Source organism: Capra hircus, chromosome 7 (assembly GCF_001704415.2).
Source record: "Capra hircus breed San Clemente chromosome 7, ASM170441v1, whole genome shotgun sequence".
Lineage (NCBI taxonomy): Eukaryota > Metazoa > Chordata > Mammalia > Artiodactyla > Bovidae > Capra > Capra hircus.
Window position 1 is genome coordinate 103,555,931 of NC_030814.1, and position 16,553 is coordinate 103,572,483.

The window sequence follows — 16,553 nt, forward strand, 5'->3', positions numbered from 1 at the left end:
AAAAGAAACAAACCAACAAAGCAAGTTGATGCGATGCAGGAAATAAAAAGAGGGCTGGGAGTGGGGCACCAACTACTTGGAGAGGTCCGAGGTCTTTCTCAGAAAAAGACATCTGAGCCAAGGCCTGAAGGAAGTGAGGGAGTAGTCCATGGGGAAAGCTGAGGGCAGAGGGAACCGCACTGGCGAATTCCCTGAGGCAGGACTGTGCCTGGCAAATTGGAGAAAGGAGCCTGGTGTGGCTGGAGCTGAGAGAGAATAAAGAGGCGGCAGATGAGATGGGAAGGTGCGGTGAGCCCTGCAGGGCAGTGGGGAACCATCTGAGGCTGAAGAGCAAGGGAGATATACAGTCCCACTTAGGTCCCAGCAATGTCACTGGTGTTGCTTTTTGAAGAATGGACTCTGTGGTCCTGCCTAAATCGTCCTGTCTAAATCCCCCAAATCCCCGCTACAGCTAGACCCCGTGTAATCATTTTCAGACCCCTACTGCTACCGTTTTTATAGATGAGGACACTGCAGAAAATCAAGTATAGGTGCCTACGACAAACTGCGCCCCGCCCCAAACCTAACTGCTGAATAAAAAGGGTAAGGTGTGTGCGGGGGTGGTGGAAAGCAATCCCAGAGGAAGGGTTCACTAGGAACGTTGAGTCCTTCGATTACATTTTGCTCGAATTCCATTCCTGGTCTGTAAGCCTGTTTCCTCGACCTGGACGGCGCAGTGTTTTAGTTTCTCTGTCCCTTTCTTCTGCTCCCTACCGCTTAAGCTTCGCAGTAGGGAGGCAGACAGGAGTAGGAGCAAGCACAAAGCGATGGCAAAGGGCCTAGGAGGCTTCCACAAGCGAAGCGCTTATACCGGCCACGCGGGGACCACGGATTCTGGCGCGCCCTGCCGGCCAAGCAACTCTGGACTGACGCCTCCAGACCCACGTGTGAAACCGAGGACGCCGTTTTTCTTCTGGGCAACGGCCATTACGGTAAGGACAATGGTCCAGTTTGTAGTTTCTGCTCCCCTCTCCTGACTAGTTAGTATATGAAGGGAGCGGAAGAGACGAGGATTTATAAAATATTCGCTTCTTGAAGACAAAAACAAATAGCTAACGCCCTTGATTTGGATTGGAGATCAACGCAGCATTTCCTCTACCAAGATGGCGACGAAGCCCAGACGTAATCAGCACGCGCCGCCTGGGGGTGTCGATGCGCAAGCCCCGCTGTGACGTCACGGAGGTGCGACCGGGCCGGCGCCGGGGGAAGGAGGTAGGAGCGGCGGCGGCGCGGGCGGAGCCGGGGGGCGGGGTGCGGGTGAGCCCCGCGGGGTAGCAGGACCTGAGACCACCTCCCCGGGAGGGCTGGAGGTGGGGTTCTCAGAGACGAACGCACTTCCGACCCCCAGTCTCCCGGGTTCCCGCGGGGGCTATCCCCATTTCCCGGAGCGGACGACTGAGATCCAGCGGGACAGCGTCGTGTTCGAAGCTACTTAGTTCTGGTCGTGCTCCAGAGCAGCTTACAGGCTTGGGGGTGACAGAGCTGGGTACGGACGTCCCTGGCCTCATGCAGTAGGATCGGAGCTGGAGAGAGGGACGACGGGCTGGAGGAGCCTAGAAGGGGTAGCTGGAGGATTTCTTGGAGGAGGCGGCGTTGAGTTTCATGTTTTATTCTATCTTACTTTCACATCTAATTTCAACCACGTGGGTCTTGATTCCCTCCTAAGTGTACTGGCTGCTTTAGCCAAAACTACTCCTTAGACCCCTCCTGCTTGAGCTTCGTGCTTCTGTCTCAGTCCTCCGTTCACCCCCTCAGCAGCCCCAGAGGGCTCTGAGGTCCTTGGCACCTTCCCATTACCCTGGAATAGAAGTCCGCTCTACCCAGCCTGCCTCCCCCCGACCACTGGGGGCTTGGGCCTCCCCACACCCTTAGGTTTTTCCTTTGATGTCTCCTTCAGGAAGCACTTTGACACCCCCTGGGTCAGAAGCTCCCTCCGGACTTCCCCTGCCACCTGCCTGCCCCCATCACAGCTCTCATCTGGAATTAACACTCCTGTTGCCTGTATGCCACCCAGCCTGGGAATCCCATTTAGTCTGGAAGCCAGCACTGCCTCTTTCCCCAGCATCCCACTCATAGTAGCTGCTGCAGTGCACGTTCGGTTCAGTTGCTCAGTCGTGTCTGACTCTTTGCAGCCCCGTGAACCACAGCAGGTCATGCCTCCCTGTCCATCCAGCAGTGCATGTTTACTGAATGACAAAGTGTGTGTGTGTTTATTAAGCAGAGGAAAAGCTGTCTGTTTTAATCAGCTCTGGCTACTATAACAAAATACCACTGACTGGGTGGCTTAAACAGCAGAAATGTATTTGCTCACAGTTGTGGAGGCTAGGAAGTCTAAGATCAAGTTGTCAACCAGTCTGGTTCCTAGTGCGGGCTTCTTCCCGAATTGCAGATGACCACCTCATTGTGTTCTCACATGGGGAAGAGAGCAAATTCTGGTGTCTTTTTCTTCTTGAAGGGACACCATCTCTGTTAGATTAGGACTCCACTCTTATGACTTCATTTACCCGTTATCACCTCCTCAGATGTCCTGTCTCAGTACAGTTACAGTGAGTGTTAGTCACAAAATCAACATGTAAATTTTGGAGGGACATAACTATTTCAGTCTTGGCCTGAAGGAGGGGGTCAAAAAAGCCCTTTTCAGGTTTTGGGATGGAATCAGAGTCTTAAGCAACAGGGAGAGGGGAGGGGATGCCCCATCTGAGTTGCTGTGAGTGGACAGGGTTTTCACAGGAGGAGGGGGATGGGCATATCAGGTGAAGGCACAGCTAGAGAAAAGGCTCAGAGGCTGGGAGGAAAGTGAGTGGGAAGAGAAATGAGAAGCTGAGCTTGGACACAACACAGGGTGTGAAGTAAATACTGAGGGCACCCTGGAAATAAATGCTTGTTTATTCATTTGCTCAAAACATTTTTTGAGCTCCCATTATACAGGACACTGACCAACGCAGTCCCAGCCCTGCCCTTGCAGAGCTCTCAGCCTAGTGGGGAAGATGGTTGTTCAGTCGTTCAGTCGTGTCTGACTGTTTTTGAGTCCCTGTGGACTGGAGCAGGCTAGGCTCCTCTGTTCTTCACTATCCCCTGGAGTTTGCTCAAATTCATGGCCATTGAGTCAGTGATGATATCTAACCATCTCATCCTCTGCCACCCTCTTTTCCCCTTGCCTTCAGTGTCTCCCAGCATCAGGGTGTTTTCCAGTGAGTTCTTCGCATCAGGAGGCCACAGTATTGGAGCTTCAGCATCAATCCTTCCAACGAATATTCAGGGTTGATTTCCTTTAGGACTGACTGGTTTGATTTTCTTCCTGTCCAAGGGACTCTCAAGAGTCTTCTCCAACACCACAGTTCGAAAGCATCGATTCTTTGGTGCTCAGCCTTCTTTACAGTCCCAACTCTCACATCCATACATGACTGCTGGAAAAACCTTAGCTTTGACTGTATGGACCTTTGTCAGCAAAGTGATGTCTCTGATTTTTAATACACTATCTAGGTTTGTCATACCTTTTCTTCCAAGGAGCAAGCATCTTTTAATTTCATTTGTTCAATAATCCTGTAAATGAACATAAGATAGCAACCCAAACAAGTAGCTCAAGAGAAAGTTTGTCATCTGAGAGTCAAGGGGAGTTTCCAGAAAGGGTTCCTGAAGGTGGCAACACTTTGGAGTTGGGCCCCTGAAGTTTCAGTTGGAATTAACTGGGTAAAAAGAGGAACAGATGTGGCGGGCACAGCAAGTGCAAAGGCCCTGGGGTAGGAACCTGCGTGGTAGGTTTGAAAAAAGGCAAGGCAGCTGGTGTGGCTGCTGCTGAGAGAGGGAGGGCGAAATGGGGGAGTTTCCTCAACTGAAACTGTGACCCCCACCGACTTCTTAGAGCTCTTCTGGGGAGTCCAGAAAGGTTTTCTGGTGGGTACATTGTAGATGCTCAGTAGTGAATGAGTTAGGGGGCTCAGGAGCAGGATGAGGATCAGGCTGGCATACTCAGCCCAGCCGTGGCAGGTCTTACATCCTGTGCATAGAGGGACTGTAATCAACCCTGCTTCTCAGATGAGGAAGCTGAGGCTCAAGGGGAGCATGTCAGCCACAACTGCAGAGCCAGGACTCAACCCAGAGTCTCCTGGGTCCGCTGATCTCGCCAACTTTGCCCTGCTCTTCCCCGTGGGACTCAGTCCCCCATCTCAGCCTGGTGGGACTCCCTCCCTGTGTCAGGGGCACCAGCGGCCTCAGAGACCCGATCTGCCTTGATGTTCCCTGAAGGGCCAGCTGGCAGCCTGGGGTGAGGCAAGGCTTAGGACCAAGTTGGGACTGAGGGGCTGGGCCTGAGTGGGAATCTGGGCCCCTCCGCTAAGCCACGGGATGGCCTTGAGCATGTCACCCTCTCAAAGCCTCAGGTTCTTCCTCTGTAAAATGGAAGACAAGTACCTGGCCTTGCTGCTGGCAGGGGATGACGTAATTTAGACTGCAACATCGGTCAGTCAGCGTTCCAGTTTTTGCCCAGCTCCATCTGACTCCAAACCTCTGGCTCCGCCCACAGCACCATCCTAATTTGCTCAGCATTTGACGGCCACCCTCAGCCCCTCGCCCACCCACATGACAGCATAAATCAGAACGTGTTCATAACCTGCTCAGAGCTGCCCAAAAGTTCTCTGGTGCCCAGAGAATAAAATCTTTATTCTTCCTTACCCCTAAGATCCTGATCTATCAGCCTCTCACCTTCCCTGTCAGAGAAGGCAATGGCACCCCACTCCAGTACTCTTGCCTGGAAAATCCCATGGGTGGAGGGGCCTGGAAGGCTGCAGTCCATGGGGTCGCTGAGGGTCAGACACAACTGAGCGACTTCACTATCACTTTTTACTTTCATGCCTGAAAGGAAGGAAAATAAGGAAATGGCAACCCACTCCAGTGTTCTTGCCTGGAGACTCCCAGGGACGGGGAAACCTGGTGGGCTGCCGTCTATGGGGTCGCACAGAGTCGGACACGACTGAAGTGACTTAGCAGCAGCAGCAGCAGCACCTTCCCTGTCCCCTCCCCTCCCCTCCCTCCCTCCCTCCCCCCAGCACTCCCTGCCTCCTCCTCCCTCCCAGTCTCTCTCTCCCGCTTCCCTTCTTCTCTCTCCTTGCCCACCTCCCCTCCCCATCTTTCCCTTCTCCTAACTCTTGACTCACCCACACTGGCCTCAGTGGCTTCCATGTTTTCTCTAGTGCATGACTTTCCTGCCACAGGGTCTTTGCACATCCTGGGCCCTCCGTCCAGGAGTCTCAGCCCTTCATTCCCACAGGGCTGCTTCCAGTCCATCTTTCAGGTCTCAGCTTGGCCGTCACCTGCCAGGGTTGTGAGAATTCAGTAAGATACTGTGTGTAAAGCATTGCAACTGCTGCAAGAGGGAGCTGATGTTAAGAGTTTCCAGAGGGGTTCAGAGGTAGATTTCCCCTCCTCCATAAGCCACACAGCTAGGAGGTTGGTGGGGGTGGGTTACCTGGTGGTCCTGAATCAGGGTGGACTCCACATTCTCTCCCCTTCTTTCTTGGTTGCTGGGCCTACTTCTCCCAAGGTTCAGTAAGGGACTGAGCTGGAGATTCTCAGTGGGGAGAAAATGACTCAGGAATGAGGAACACCAACCCATTTCCCAGATGAGGCAAATTGAGGCTTGGAGAGCTGAGGGCTTGTGCCATGACCTCACGGTGCTTGTGTCAGCATTCTGAAGGGAGGGTGCTCTTAATTTCTTGGTTTCCCTTCCTCACCTGAAAGGCAGGCTTTGGAGGTGAGACCCGAGGCTCAGTTCTGTGCAACTTGGCTAGGTACCTTGACTTCCCCATCTTCAAAAGGGAATAAGGACAGTCCCTGTGTTTAAGACTTTGTGTTGTGTGCCAGTGTGGTAAGTCGCTTCAGTCGTGTCCGACTCTTTGCGACCCAATGGACTATAGCCCTCCAGGCTCCTCTGTCCATGGGATTCTCCAGGCAAGAATACTGGAGTGGGTTGCCATGCCCTCCCCTAGGGAATCTTCCTGACCCAGGGATCGAACCCACATCTCCTGCATTGCAGGCAGATTCTTTATTCACTGAGCTGCCTAGGAAGCCGGTTTAAGGCTTTGGGAGCATTTGATGAAATTGGGCCATATAAAATGCTTAGTAGGGGGCCAGGTGTGGGGAAGGTGGCTCCTCCCGTTTGAGTGTATCGCGATCACCCCAGCACCCCGCGCGGGGCTCACACAGAGCAGGCGCCCACACTGGACAGCAGCTTTACGGCTGTTAGAACTTTTCATGCCTGTGTGAGCCTGGGCTGGGTCACTGGGCTCTGCTTAGCCAGGGGGGGAACTGCTTACCCAGGGCGAGGGGCATTCAGCTGTGGGATCAGAGGAGTGAGGCTGCAGAGGTTGCAGGGTGGGAGGGTCCTCTCAGACTGGCCCACAGGGATCTATAGCAACATGACTTGTAAGAGCCGAAAAGTAGAAACCACCCACAGGTCCACCATCGTGGACAGATGGATAAACATAACGTGGTCCGTCCATATAGTGAAATATTATTCAGACATAAGCACTGGCATATGCTGAAACGTGGATGAAGCTCGAAACCACGATGCTAAGCGAAAGAAGTGCGGAAGAGGCAAGTCCACAGAGGGCAGATTAGTGGTTTCTGGGGGAGGGGGGATGTGGAGTGGTGGCTGATGGGGTCAGGTCTCCTTTTGGGGATGGAGGAAATGTTCTGAAACTAGAGGTGACAGTTTTCACAGTATTGTGAGCGTGCTAAATACCACTGATGTGGGCACTTTAAGACGGTTCCTTGTGTATTATGTGAACTTCACCTCAGAGTTTTTTTGAAAGAGAGATTAGTGAGTCTGAAGCCCTGGTTTTATAGACGAAGCCACTGAGGCCCCAAGTGGGTCACGGCTGCACAGGTGTGAGTGTGAGGCTCTGGACGGTGGATGCCCTTGACTCACTGTTCCCTGCCGTCGTCTCACAGCCTGCTGAGGGATGCCCAAGAAGTTCCAGGGCGAGAACACCAAGTCGGCAGCGGCCCGGGCACGGAGGGCTGAGGCCAAGGCGGCGGCGGATGCCAAGAAGCAGAAGGAGCTGGAAGATGCGTACTGGAAGGACGAGGACAAACACGTCATGAGGAAGGAGCAGCGCAAGGTGGGGGCGCGGGCCACGCCCCGCCCTGGGCGGGGCAGGAGGGGCAGGGCGGCGAGGCGGCATTGGACGTGGAGCACGGCCGGCCGGGAGCGAGACTGGAGCAGAGGCAAGGGCTTGCGCAGGGTCCCGGAGGAGGCCGGGGTTTGGCACGTTTAGGGAATCACAAGCCCTCCATGGGTTAGTTTCTCTCCTTTATGTCATGCCAGGATTAGACAAGACTGGCAGTGCCTCACCCTTGAGCACGCAGGGGACGCCTGGCAGCAGCTGGAGACGGGTTTAGGTGTCACAGCGGGCATTCGGTGGGCCGAGCTACGGGAGGGTGCTCCACACCAGTGGTGCCGAGGCTGAGACACACTGATAGGTCCCGTTTCTGACCTGCTGACGCGGTTCTTCCAGGTGTTTATAAAATCACAAGAGGGCAGGGATAGTTGACTGTCTTCTGCTGGGCCTCAGTGCCCGGCACAGTGGGTGCTTCATTGATGAAAAGTTCAGGGCTGATGCTGACGCACTTGGTCCAGTAGGTGGCGCCAGAAACCATTCTAAGCCGCTTGTCCTCGCCTGGGTGGGTCCCAGGATCCAGGACTGACAGGCTCTAGCTTTGCAGTGGTGACGCACCATCCGTGCCTGCCCAGTTCTGGGAGAGCCTGGGTGCTTTTGTGGGGTTTTCCCACTGTCTTTCTGTGTAGGGAAAGACGAGTCCTGCCTTGTTTTTAGCTGGAATTGAATATCACTGATTCCCTGCCCTCCCCCCTCCAATCTCCCCGCCCCCATGCTACATTCTGGGTCCATGGACATCTTTCAATTTTCTTTTTCTTGTTTTTTTGGGGGGGCGGGGTGGCTCACAGGATCTTAGTTGCCCTACCAACTCGTGCCTCCTGCAGTGGAAGTGCAGAGTCCCACTAAACTGCCAGGGGAGCCCCTGTCTTTTTTGACTGTCAACATTTTGACAACACAGGAAAGTTAAAACCCAAAAGAAAAACCAGCGCCTGCCAAGGATCTGTTATCTAGACAGAAAAGCCAGAGACCGTTCCACAGTCCCAGAGGCAGCAGCCCAGCCCAGCACAGGAGCCCTCCCCAGGCCTGCATCTTGGGCTTCCCATCCTCCAGGTGAGGAAACTGAGGCACAGACAAGGCAGGAAGCCCCAGGCACAGGGCTGTGAGTGGGGACTGGAGCCAGGCTGGGCGTCTGCCTTCAGGTTTGCAGTGAGTGTCCTTGCCCCAGGGGTGTGGCCCAGGGAGCATCTGCCTGCCCCATCACCTGTGTTGCACACCTGGAAGGACGCACAGGCGGAGGCCGGAAAGGCAGTAGGGGCCAGACGGGCTCTCAAGGCCACTCGACCTGCGGTTGTAGCAGAGGCCACCGAATGCAGACAGACCACAACTTAACCAAAACAGGCCAGTTTGCCAGCCCCTGGTCTCTAAACATTCCCAGCCCCCATGCCCCTCCCGGACAGTCCCCCCTCTTATTTTTTTTTTTGCCACAGCAGCAAAAGTGCTGAATCCTAATAGTCCACCAGGGAACTCTCCCCCCTGAGTATTCTACATGGAGCCTCTGATGGTTCTTCTTCCCCACTGGCTGACTTTCTGGGTTCTGTTTATCCCTCTTCCTGCTGATGGGTGAGGGGGCCCACAGTCTACAGAGCACACCTGGTCCCTCCTTCTTACGTGACAGTTGCTTTAAAAAGATAGTTTCTATGAAAAGAAAATCCGTGTGTGTTCTAAAGCACTAAAAAAAGCAGCAACCCCCCCCCCCCCCCGTCCCCCCGCCACCATGTGACACCAAAGGCTCTTCTCACCCAGTGCCATACCCTAAAGGCCATGTCCTCAGTTAAGGGGGATCTTGCAGCCAGATTTCTCCCTGCTGCCAGGCATCGGCCTCAAGCTGGGCCGTAATTCATCGCCCCGCCCGGAGGGTAGCATTTTGTCTCCATTTGTTCCATATTAAGCAACTCGGCGATAAGCATGTGACTCTCTGGGTTCCATCTCGATTATTTATGAGGCTCATTTTTGATGGCTCCGGAATATTCCACCAGTGGCCTCATCCTTCACCCGTCACCAGATGCTGCCAATTGTTAATTGCCCTTTGTAAAAAACTGGGAGTGACTTTTCCAGAAAAATTCTGCTGAATGTCAGAGTGTAAATGCTTATGTTTCCTCCTCAGTCCCATGTCCCAAGAGACTCACGGCCACAGTCTGCATGCCCTTCCTGGGTTCTTGGAGCCTTCTGGAATTCATTCATTCATTTGTCCAGCACACTTTTACTTAAGCACATACTGTGTGCTGGGCCAGGGCCTGCCTCTGGGATAAGCCAGATGATCGAAAGACTGGAAACAGGGATTTGTGGGACACAGGAAAGAGCCATGCGGTAGAGCAGGTGGATAGGGAGCCAGGAGCTCAGGGGGAGCCAGAGTTAACCAGGAGAGGAGGCTGGCAGTGGCGCTGCAATAGGGGAGAACAGCTAGTGCAAAGGCCCTAAGGCAGGGTTGTGTTGTGGACAGGGTACACATGGGCTGTACATGCACCACGCAGCGGTCCAGGAGTCTCACGGGGACCAGTGGGGAAACTGAGACTCAGAGCTCAATGGCCCTTCCCTAGGCACCTGACCACAGATGTGGGAGCCCAGCAGCTGTGTCCAAACAGCCTTGACCTTTAAACCTTCCTCCTTTCCTATCAGTCAGGCAGGTTGGAGGTCAGAGGCCCAGTACGTGTCCTCAGGAACCCCTCTTCTGGGGCCCTTAGTCCTGTCACAGGGGCCACTCCCAGCACACAGACCATCTCCAAGGCACGGAGGGCGGATGGCAGAGTTGCAGGCAGTGGGTGGGCAGGCGAGGATGCCTGCAGCACAGCACTCTGGGGGTGCTGGGTGGGCGGCAGGAGACTATCTCAAGCCTGAGGCCACACCGTACTACAAATGAAGCAGAACCTCATGCTGTCCCCAGAGCAGTGGAGGGCCAGCAGCCAAGGACAAGTGCTGTAGGCCACACATCTCCTCGACCAGCTGGCATCAGAACCTTCCTGGGGAGCCAGCGTGGGAGCAGCCCCAGCCTCTGTGACGCTCAGCTGGGAACACTTCAGCAGTGCCTCCCCAAGGTCTGCTGGTCCATAAAAGAACCACTGCCCCAGCTGGCAGATGGGTTCAGACCCTCGAGTGGCTCCTGTCGCCTTCGGAATCCAGTACAAACCCTTCCCCATGCCCTTGAGGCTCCCCATGGTCCCTCTGCCCTCCCCACCTCTTCTCCCTTCACACTTCCCCTCCTCACTCTAACTTCTTGCTGTCCCTGTCATGCTAGGTGGTTCCTGCCTCAGGACGTTTGGACCTGCCATTCCTCCCACTAAGGACCCTCCTCTTCCCCAGCCTAGGCATCACTTTTTCTTCTAGAGCCATCCACCCCACTGCTTTGGCCAAGGTTCCCATAGACATGTAGGATGGGAGCCCCCAGGTAGGCCCAGGGTGCTCCCGTGTCCCCTACGACCAGCATGGTGTCTAACACACAGCAGAGTCTCCATCACATGGGTTGGGATGCAAACCGGACCCCATGCCACTGGGGCAGGATCCATGCCTGACTCTCCATCCCTCAGGAGGAGAAGGAGAAGCGGCGCCTGGAGCAGCTGGAGCGCAAGAAGGAGACGCAGCGGCTGCTGGAGGAGGAAGACTCGAAGCTCAAGGGTGGCAAGGCCCCCCGGGCGGCCGCCTCCAGCAAGGTCACCCGTGCCCAGATTGAGGAGACTCTCCGCCGAGACCATCAGCACAAGGAAAGCCCTGACCCAGGTGGGGCCTGGGCCCACGCTGGAGCTGCCCTTTTACCTGAGAAACGAGAGGCAGTGGGCGCACCCCCTGGACTGAGTCCAGAGGGCCTCCTCCTCACCTCCAGAGAAGCTGTGTGGGCTCTGCAAGGGTGGGGTCTCGGCAGGTCTGGCTCTTAACACAGATGGGATAGGCACGCACGTGTGTAATTACTTACGCCGCACCCGACCCTAGCTTGTGCTCTCCCGGGCCCCCAAGGCTGATATGGTGCCCAGAAGCGAGGAGACAGCAGCGGCTTAGGAGGCGTCTCCTGAGTGGTGGGCTGCAGGGCAGTAAGTCGGGGGCTAAGGGGCAGGACTGGCCCACCCCATAGGTGGGACTTGGGGAAGGGGTCGCGTTTCCATCCAATCCTCTGCCTGCCTCCCTTTCTCCCCTACTTGGTCCCCTCCGTTCTCTCTCATCTCCCTGGGACTCAGCGTCTCTGCTCATGTCTCTGTTCCCCTGCCGCTCCTGCCCGCAGCCGAGAAAGCCAAAAGCCACTTGGAGGTGCCGCTGGAGGAGAACGTGAACCGCCGCGTGCTGGAGGAGGGCAGCGTGGAGGCGCGCACCATCGAGGACGCCATCGCTGTGCTCAGGTACCCGGCAGAGCCTAGGCCTTGGGGGCGGGGCTTGAACCTCGGGTGGGGCTAGGCCCGGGGGCGGGGCAGCCCCCGCCCCGGCCCCCCTGACGCCTGCGTCTTCACCAGCGTGACGGAGGAGGCGGTGGACAGACACCCGGAGCGCCGCATGCGGGCGGCCTTCACTGCCTTTGAGGAGGCGCAGCTGCCGCGGCTTAAGCAAGAAAATCCCAATATGCGGCTGTCGCAGCTGAAGCAGATGCTCAAAAAGGAGTGGCTGCGCTCACCGGATAATCCCATGAACCAGCGGGCGGTGCCCTTCAACACCCCCAAGTGAGCCTGGAACTGGAGGAGCCGCCCGCGCAGGCGGCCAGGGTCGCAGTCCCACACGCCATCCCGCTGGGTCAGCTCCAAGGGCTACAGAGATACCTGGGGCCATGGCGTGTGTCCTAGGGGCTCGGTGGCATCACTGGCCACATCTCCCGCTACAGGGCCCCTGCTGCAGTGACACCCCTGCCCTTCCTGCGCGCGCCAGAATCCTGGGGCCGAGTGCCTAATAAAGGTGGCCGGTGAGGCAGAGTGTGCACTTGAAGTCTACGTGGGTATGGGTCGATGCGTGAGTGGGGGGCGGGAGAGGAGAGCTGGAACGAGGGGGCCCCCAAAGCGCTCCTGTCCTAGCAGGCTAGGTGAGATAGTGTAGAGCAGACAGTGTTCTGCTTCTGCCTGGGCCAGTGGTCCAGTGAGAGGCCTATACCATTATCTCTTGGAAGCTTTGCTGGGTTGCTGCAAAGGGGTAGCTCAGAGAGGTCGAGGCACTGGCTTCAGGTCACACAGTACTGCAGAGAGAGAACCAGAGGAGAGTTGGAGGTGAGCTGTTGGCATCCTCAGATTCTGGTCCTGAATCAGCAGCCAGGTCACATACTGTGTTGAGGTCAGGAGATGTAGGCTGCTCTGCTGTTATTCCAACACGGGAGGCATCTGGGTCAAGTCCTGGGCAGGCTTTCTGGTGGAGGGTTTCTTTAGAGCAGGCGTTTGTGGGAAATGAGTCAGATTCCATTGCAGAGGCAGGGCACTGGGCAGGCAAGGCCCTGGAAGCTGGAGTGGGCAGGTGGATCTGGGTAGGAATGAGTGTCCAGTCGGAGGCGGAAGGGCTGGGTGAGAGCTCAACTTGGTTTTGGATTCCTAAGGCTTAGTTGACCTCAGGGAGCCAGTGGAGAGGAAGGACAGCTGGGAGATGGGCCCAAGTGTGTGGGGCGGGGCCCAAGTGTGTGGGGCAGGGTCCAGGCATTTACTATGTCGCTACTATGGGCTTCCACCCAAGTGACTTCCTCTCTGCACCACTGGCCCCCATCCCCTCACCCTCCGCCACCCTCCAGCTCCAGCCCCATCATCTGCTTGTTCTCAACTTCTCCAGCACAGCAGGCTTGTTACCCCTCATGGCCTACATGCATAGTTCTTCCTGCCAAGAATGCTTCATCTCCCAGACATCAGGTCTCAGATGCAGATCTTTATAGATGGCCCCATCTGTGTGGGGTCATGGCTGAGCCAAAGGGAGCCAGGCTCTGCCTGGAAGTAGAGGGGTAAAAGGCTTCATGAGGGGAGGGCCTTGAAGTATGGGACTTCTCCACACTGACAAGGGGCAGAAAAGGTTGAAGAAACCACATGTGCAAAGGCCTGGAAGTCACAACTCCTACAGAGTTGTTATTGGTTAGTCACTTAGTCATGTTTGACTCTTGCAACCCCCCTGTGCTGTAACCCACCAGTCTTCTCTGTCCATGGGATTTCTCAGGCAAGAATACTGGAGTGGGTTGCCATTTCCTTCTTCAGGAGATCTTCCCGACCCAAGGATCGAACCTAGGTCTGCCTGCATTGGTAGGCGAGTTCTTTACCAACTGAGCCACAAGGGAAGTCCCTGTGATACCCATTTCCAGAGGGGAAAATTGAGACACAGGGCTTCCTAGTTCAACCGGGCCAGGGGTGGGGTGCCTTTAATGATCGAGTACAGCTGAAGTGCAGTATAGCAGGAGCCTGAAACAATAGCAGCTGACATAAAAACTAACCAACATACATACTGAGCACTGGCTTAGTTTGGGGATTTCCTCAGGAGCCAGCTCTTGAGGCAGGACTAGAGGCATGTGAGGGGTCCAGGAAGGACCTCAGGAAGATCCCATGGGGTTTGAGGGCAGGAGCTGTTCAGGGAGCAGAGTCTGGAGAGGAGCATTGAGGGTGGGGGGTGGCGGGGACTGGACCAGCTGTGAGAAACATCCTCTGGATGCTGGACCCTGGCCTAGCACATGATAAGATTGCTGGGAGAAATATCAATAACCTCAGTTACGCAGATGACACCACCCTTATGGCAGAAAGCCAAGAGGAACTTTAGTTCCTCTTGATGAAAGTGAAAAAGAGTGAAAAACCTGGCTTAAAACTCAGCATTCAAAAAATGAAGATCATGGCATCCGACCCCATCACTTCATGGCAAATAGATGGGGATACAATGGAAACAGTGAGAAACTATTTTCTTGGGCTCCAAAGTCACTGCAGATGGTGACTGCAGCCATGAAATTAAAAGACGCTTACTCCTTGGGAAAAACGCTATGACAAACCTAGACAGCATATTAAAAAGCAGAGATATTACTTTGCCTACAAAGGTCTGTATGGTCAAAGCTATGGTTTTTCCAATAGTCACGTGTGGATGTGAGATTTGGAACATAACAAAGCCTGAGCACCGAAAAACTGATGGTTTTGAACTGTGGTGTTGGAGAAGGCTCTTGAGAGTCCCTTGGACAGCAGGGAGATCAAACCAGTTCATCCTAAAGGAAATAAATCGGGAATAGTCATTAGAAGGACTGTTGCTGAATCTGAAGCTCCAATACTTTGGCCACATGATGCAAAGAGCTGACTCATTGGAAAAGACTCTGATGCTGGGAAAGATTGAAGGCAGGAAGAGAAGGGGACAAGAGAGGATGAGATGGTTGGATGGCATCACCAACTCAATAGACACGAGTTTGAGCAAGGTCTGGGAGATGGTGATGGACAGGGAAGCCTGGAGTGCTGCAGTCCATTGGGTTGCAGAGTCAGACAACCATTTGTTGCGACTGAACAACAAATGTCATTTCACTGAGCCCTGGGGACAGCCCCCTATTACACTGATCCTCTTTCTAGATGGAAAAAGAAAGGCGCCTGCCTATGTCACATACTCAGAAAGCACTCAGTCAGCAGTGTGGAGGTGGGGCCCAGAATTAGGGCTCGAAGGTATCAACTGAGTAACAGAGAAGCTCAGATGGCTCCCCACAAAGGGAGGCCTCTGCCTCTTTACCTCTGGGGGCCTTAGATCAAGGCCTTAATGGGTCTGAGCCTGGTTCCTCCTATATAAAATAGGACTGAAAACAGTAAGCCTAGGCCACCTCGAGAATCTAGGAGATGGTGCCTAGGAAGGGCAGATCCTGAAGAAGGCTTGGCAAAGGAGCCTCCTGCATGGCCAGGTTTGGGGTATTTGTTGTGGCCAGGAATTAGGGAAAGTCTGGAACCAGTGATGAGTAATCGGAGGGAAGAAGCAAGCCGAGCCTATAGGGCCTTGGATGCCAAGGGTGGGATGAATGGGGCTTTACCCCAGGGCGAAGGAGAGCCATAGTGATGTGTGAGCAGAGTAGAAAGAGTACCAGAGCTGTGCGTGGCAAGCTCTGCTGGGGACTTGTAGGGGAATGGCTGGTAAGCCAGAGAATGAAGGTAAAACTCAGGACAGGAGCTAGGAGGACTGCCTTCATTCCGCAGACACAAAGACGGCGGTAACAAAGACTGTTTCAAACAAACTTCTATCTTCTGGTCCCACCCCCGCGGAATCCCGGGCTCGCGCATGCGCGCAGGCCACAGGGAATCCCCGGCTTCGCCGCAGTGCGCGGGAGGGGGCGTGAGACCGGAGTTCCGCGCGCTCCCAGCCCGCTCCACGCGTTGCCAGGACGACCGGGCGGGGCCGCGGGGACGCCGGACACTCACTGCGCCTGCGCGGGGGTTGTCACTACAGCGCCAGGGCTTTCCCGTAGCGCTCGAGTCGGGGAAGGAAAAGCCGCGCGCGGCGCGCATGCGTCGACCCCTGCCCGACCCCCGCCCTGTGGGCCAGGGAATCCTCACCTGCCGCACTGCGCACTGGGGGCGGGGCGGGGAAACCGGCTCAAACTGGAGTGGGGTTTGCTGAGGCGTGGGCGGGGGAGGGAGCGAGCGTGGGGGCTTCCCCAGGTTCCCGCTCTCGCCGTCGCCTTGGCAACCCGGCGCGCTGGCCGCAGTGCGGGGGCGGCGGCAGCCTCGGGGAAACCGGGTGTTTCTGCGCCTGCGTGGGGCTCCGCGCCTGCGGCCGGGGTTCCCCTTCGTGTGCCTGGGGGGGATCGATGCGGGGGGCGGTGTGTGGGGATGATTGGAGAAGGTGGGTGCCAGGGAAGAGAATGCTCGCGGAGAGAGGGGCTGGGGAACGGGGGAGAATGGTGGTGGAAAGAGGAGGCGGAGTGGGTGCCTGAGAAGGTAGGGGGGCACGGGAAAGGGTAGAGGTGGTGGGGAGAGGGGTACTGGATGAGGTCGGAGGAGGGATTAATGAGGAAGATAGTAGAGGAAAGGGAACAACGGAGGAGAAGGGAGGAGGAACAGGGGGAGCAGCTAAAGGACATGGTCAGTATGAGGGGAACAAAGAGAAGCTTATGAAGGGAACACGGTAGGGTATAGGGGTGGCTACGGGGAGGGGACGAACACCTTCAAGGCACCACCCCAGCCGCCAACCTGCAAACCCCAGGTTTGCTGAGCCAGGAAATCTGGATCTAAGATTTCCAGATTTAGAAGAAGAAAAGGTACAGGACACACCAGTTGAACTTGACTTTCAGTTAAGCAGTGGAATAATTTTTATTCTAAGTGTGTGGCCCATTCCGTGCACTGGTTTTACTAGCAGCTCTAATTTTGGTCGGACCACTTCCTCCTCCTCCCGGCCAACCCCATCCCCTGCCTGTCCCTTGAGCCTTTCTGAAAGCCACTGGGACCTCTCAGATAGATGATT

At 55.5% G+C, this 16,553-nt stretch overlaps 1 protein-coding gene across 1 annotated transcript; it reads left to right on the plus strand.

Moving 5' to 3' along the window:
* On the plus strand, positions 1,147 to 12,110 carry CCDC124 (coiled-coil domain containing 124). The gene is made up of 5 exons (XM_018051406.1): positions 1,147 to 1,251; positions 6,988 to 7,157; positions 10,736 to 10,925; positions 11,422 to 11,536; positions 11,648 to 12,110. Exons 2-5 carry the CDS (start codon positions 6,999 to 7,001, stop codon positions 11,853 to 11,855), a joined length of 672 nt encoding a protein of 223 aa, XP_017906895.1. The 5' UTR covers positions 1,147 to 1,251; positions 6,988 to 6,998; the 3' UTR covers positions 11,856 to 12,110.

Bases quoted from the DNA above. Each gene is read 5' to 3' on its own strand.
- CCDC124 (XM_018051406.1), top strand. From the start codon at position 6,999: ATGCCCAAGAAGTTCCAGGGCGAGAACACCAAGTCGGCAGCGGCCCGG. The intron at 10,926-11,421 runs GTGGGGCCTGGG...TCCTGCCCGCAG, and splicing joins CAAGGAAAGCCCTGACCCAG to CCGAGAAAGCCAAAAGCCAC. The intron at 11,537-11,647 runs GTACCCGGCAGA...CGTCTTCACCAG, and splicing joins GACGCCATCGCTGTGCTCAG to CGTGACGGAGGAGGCGGTGG.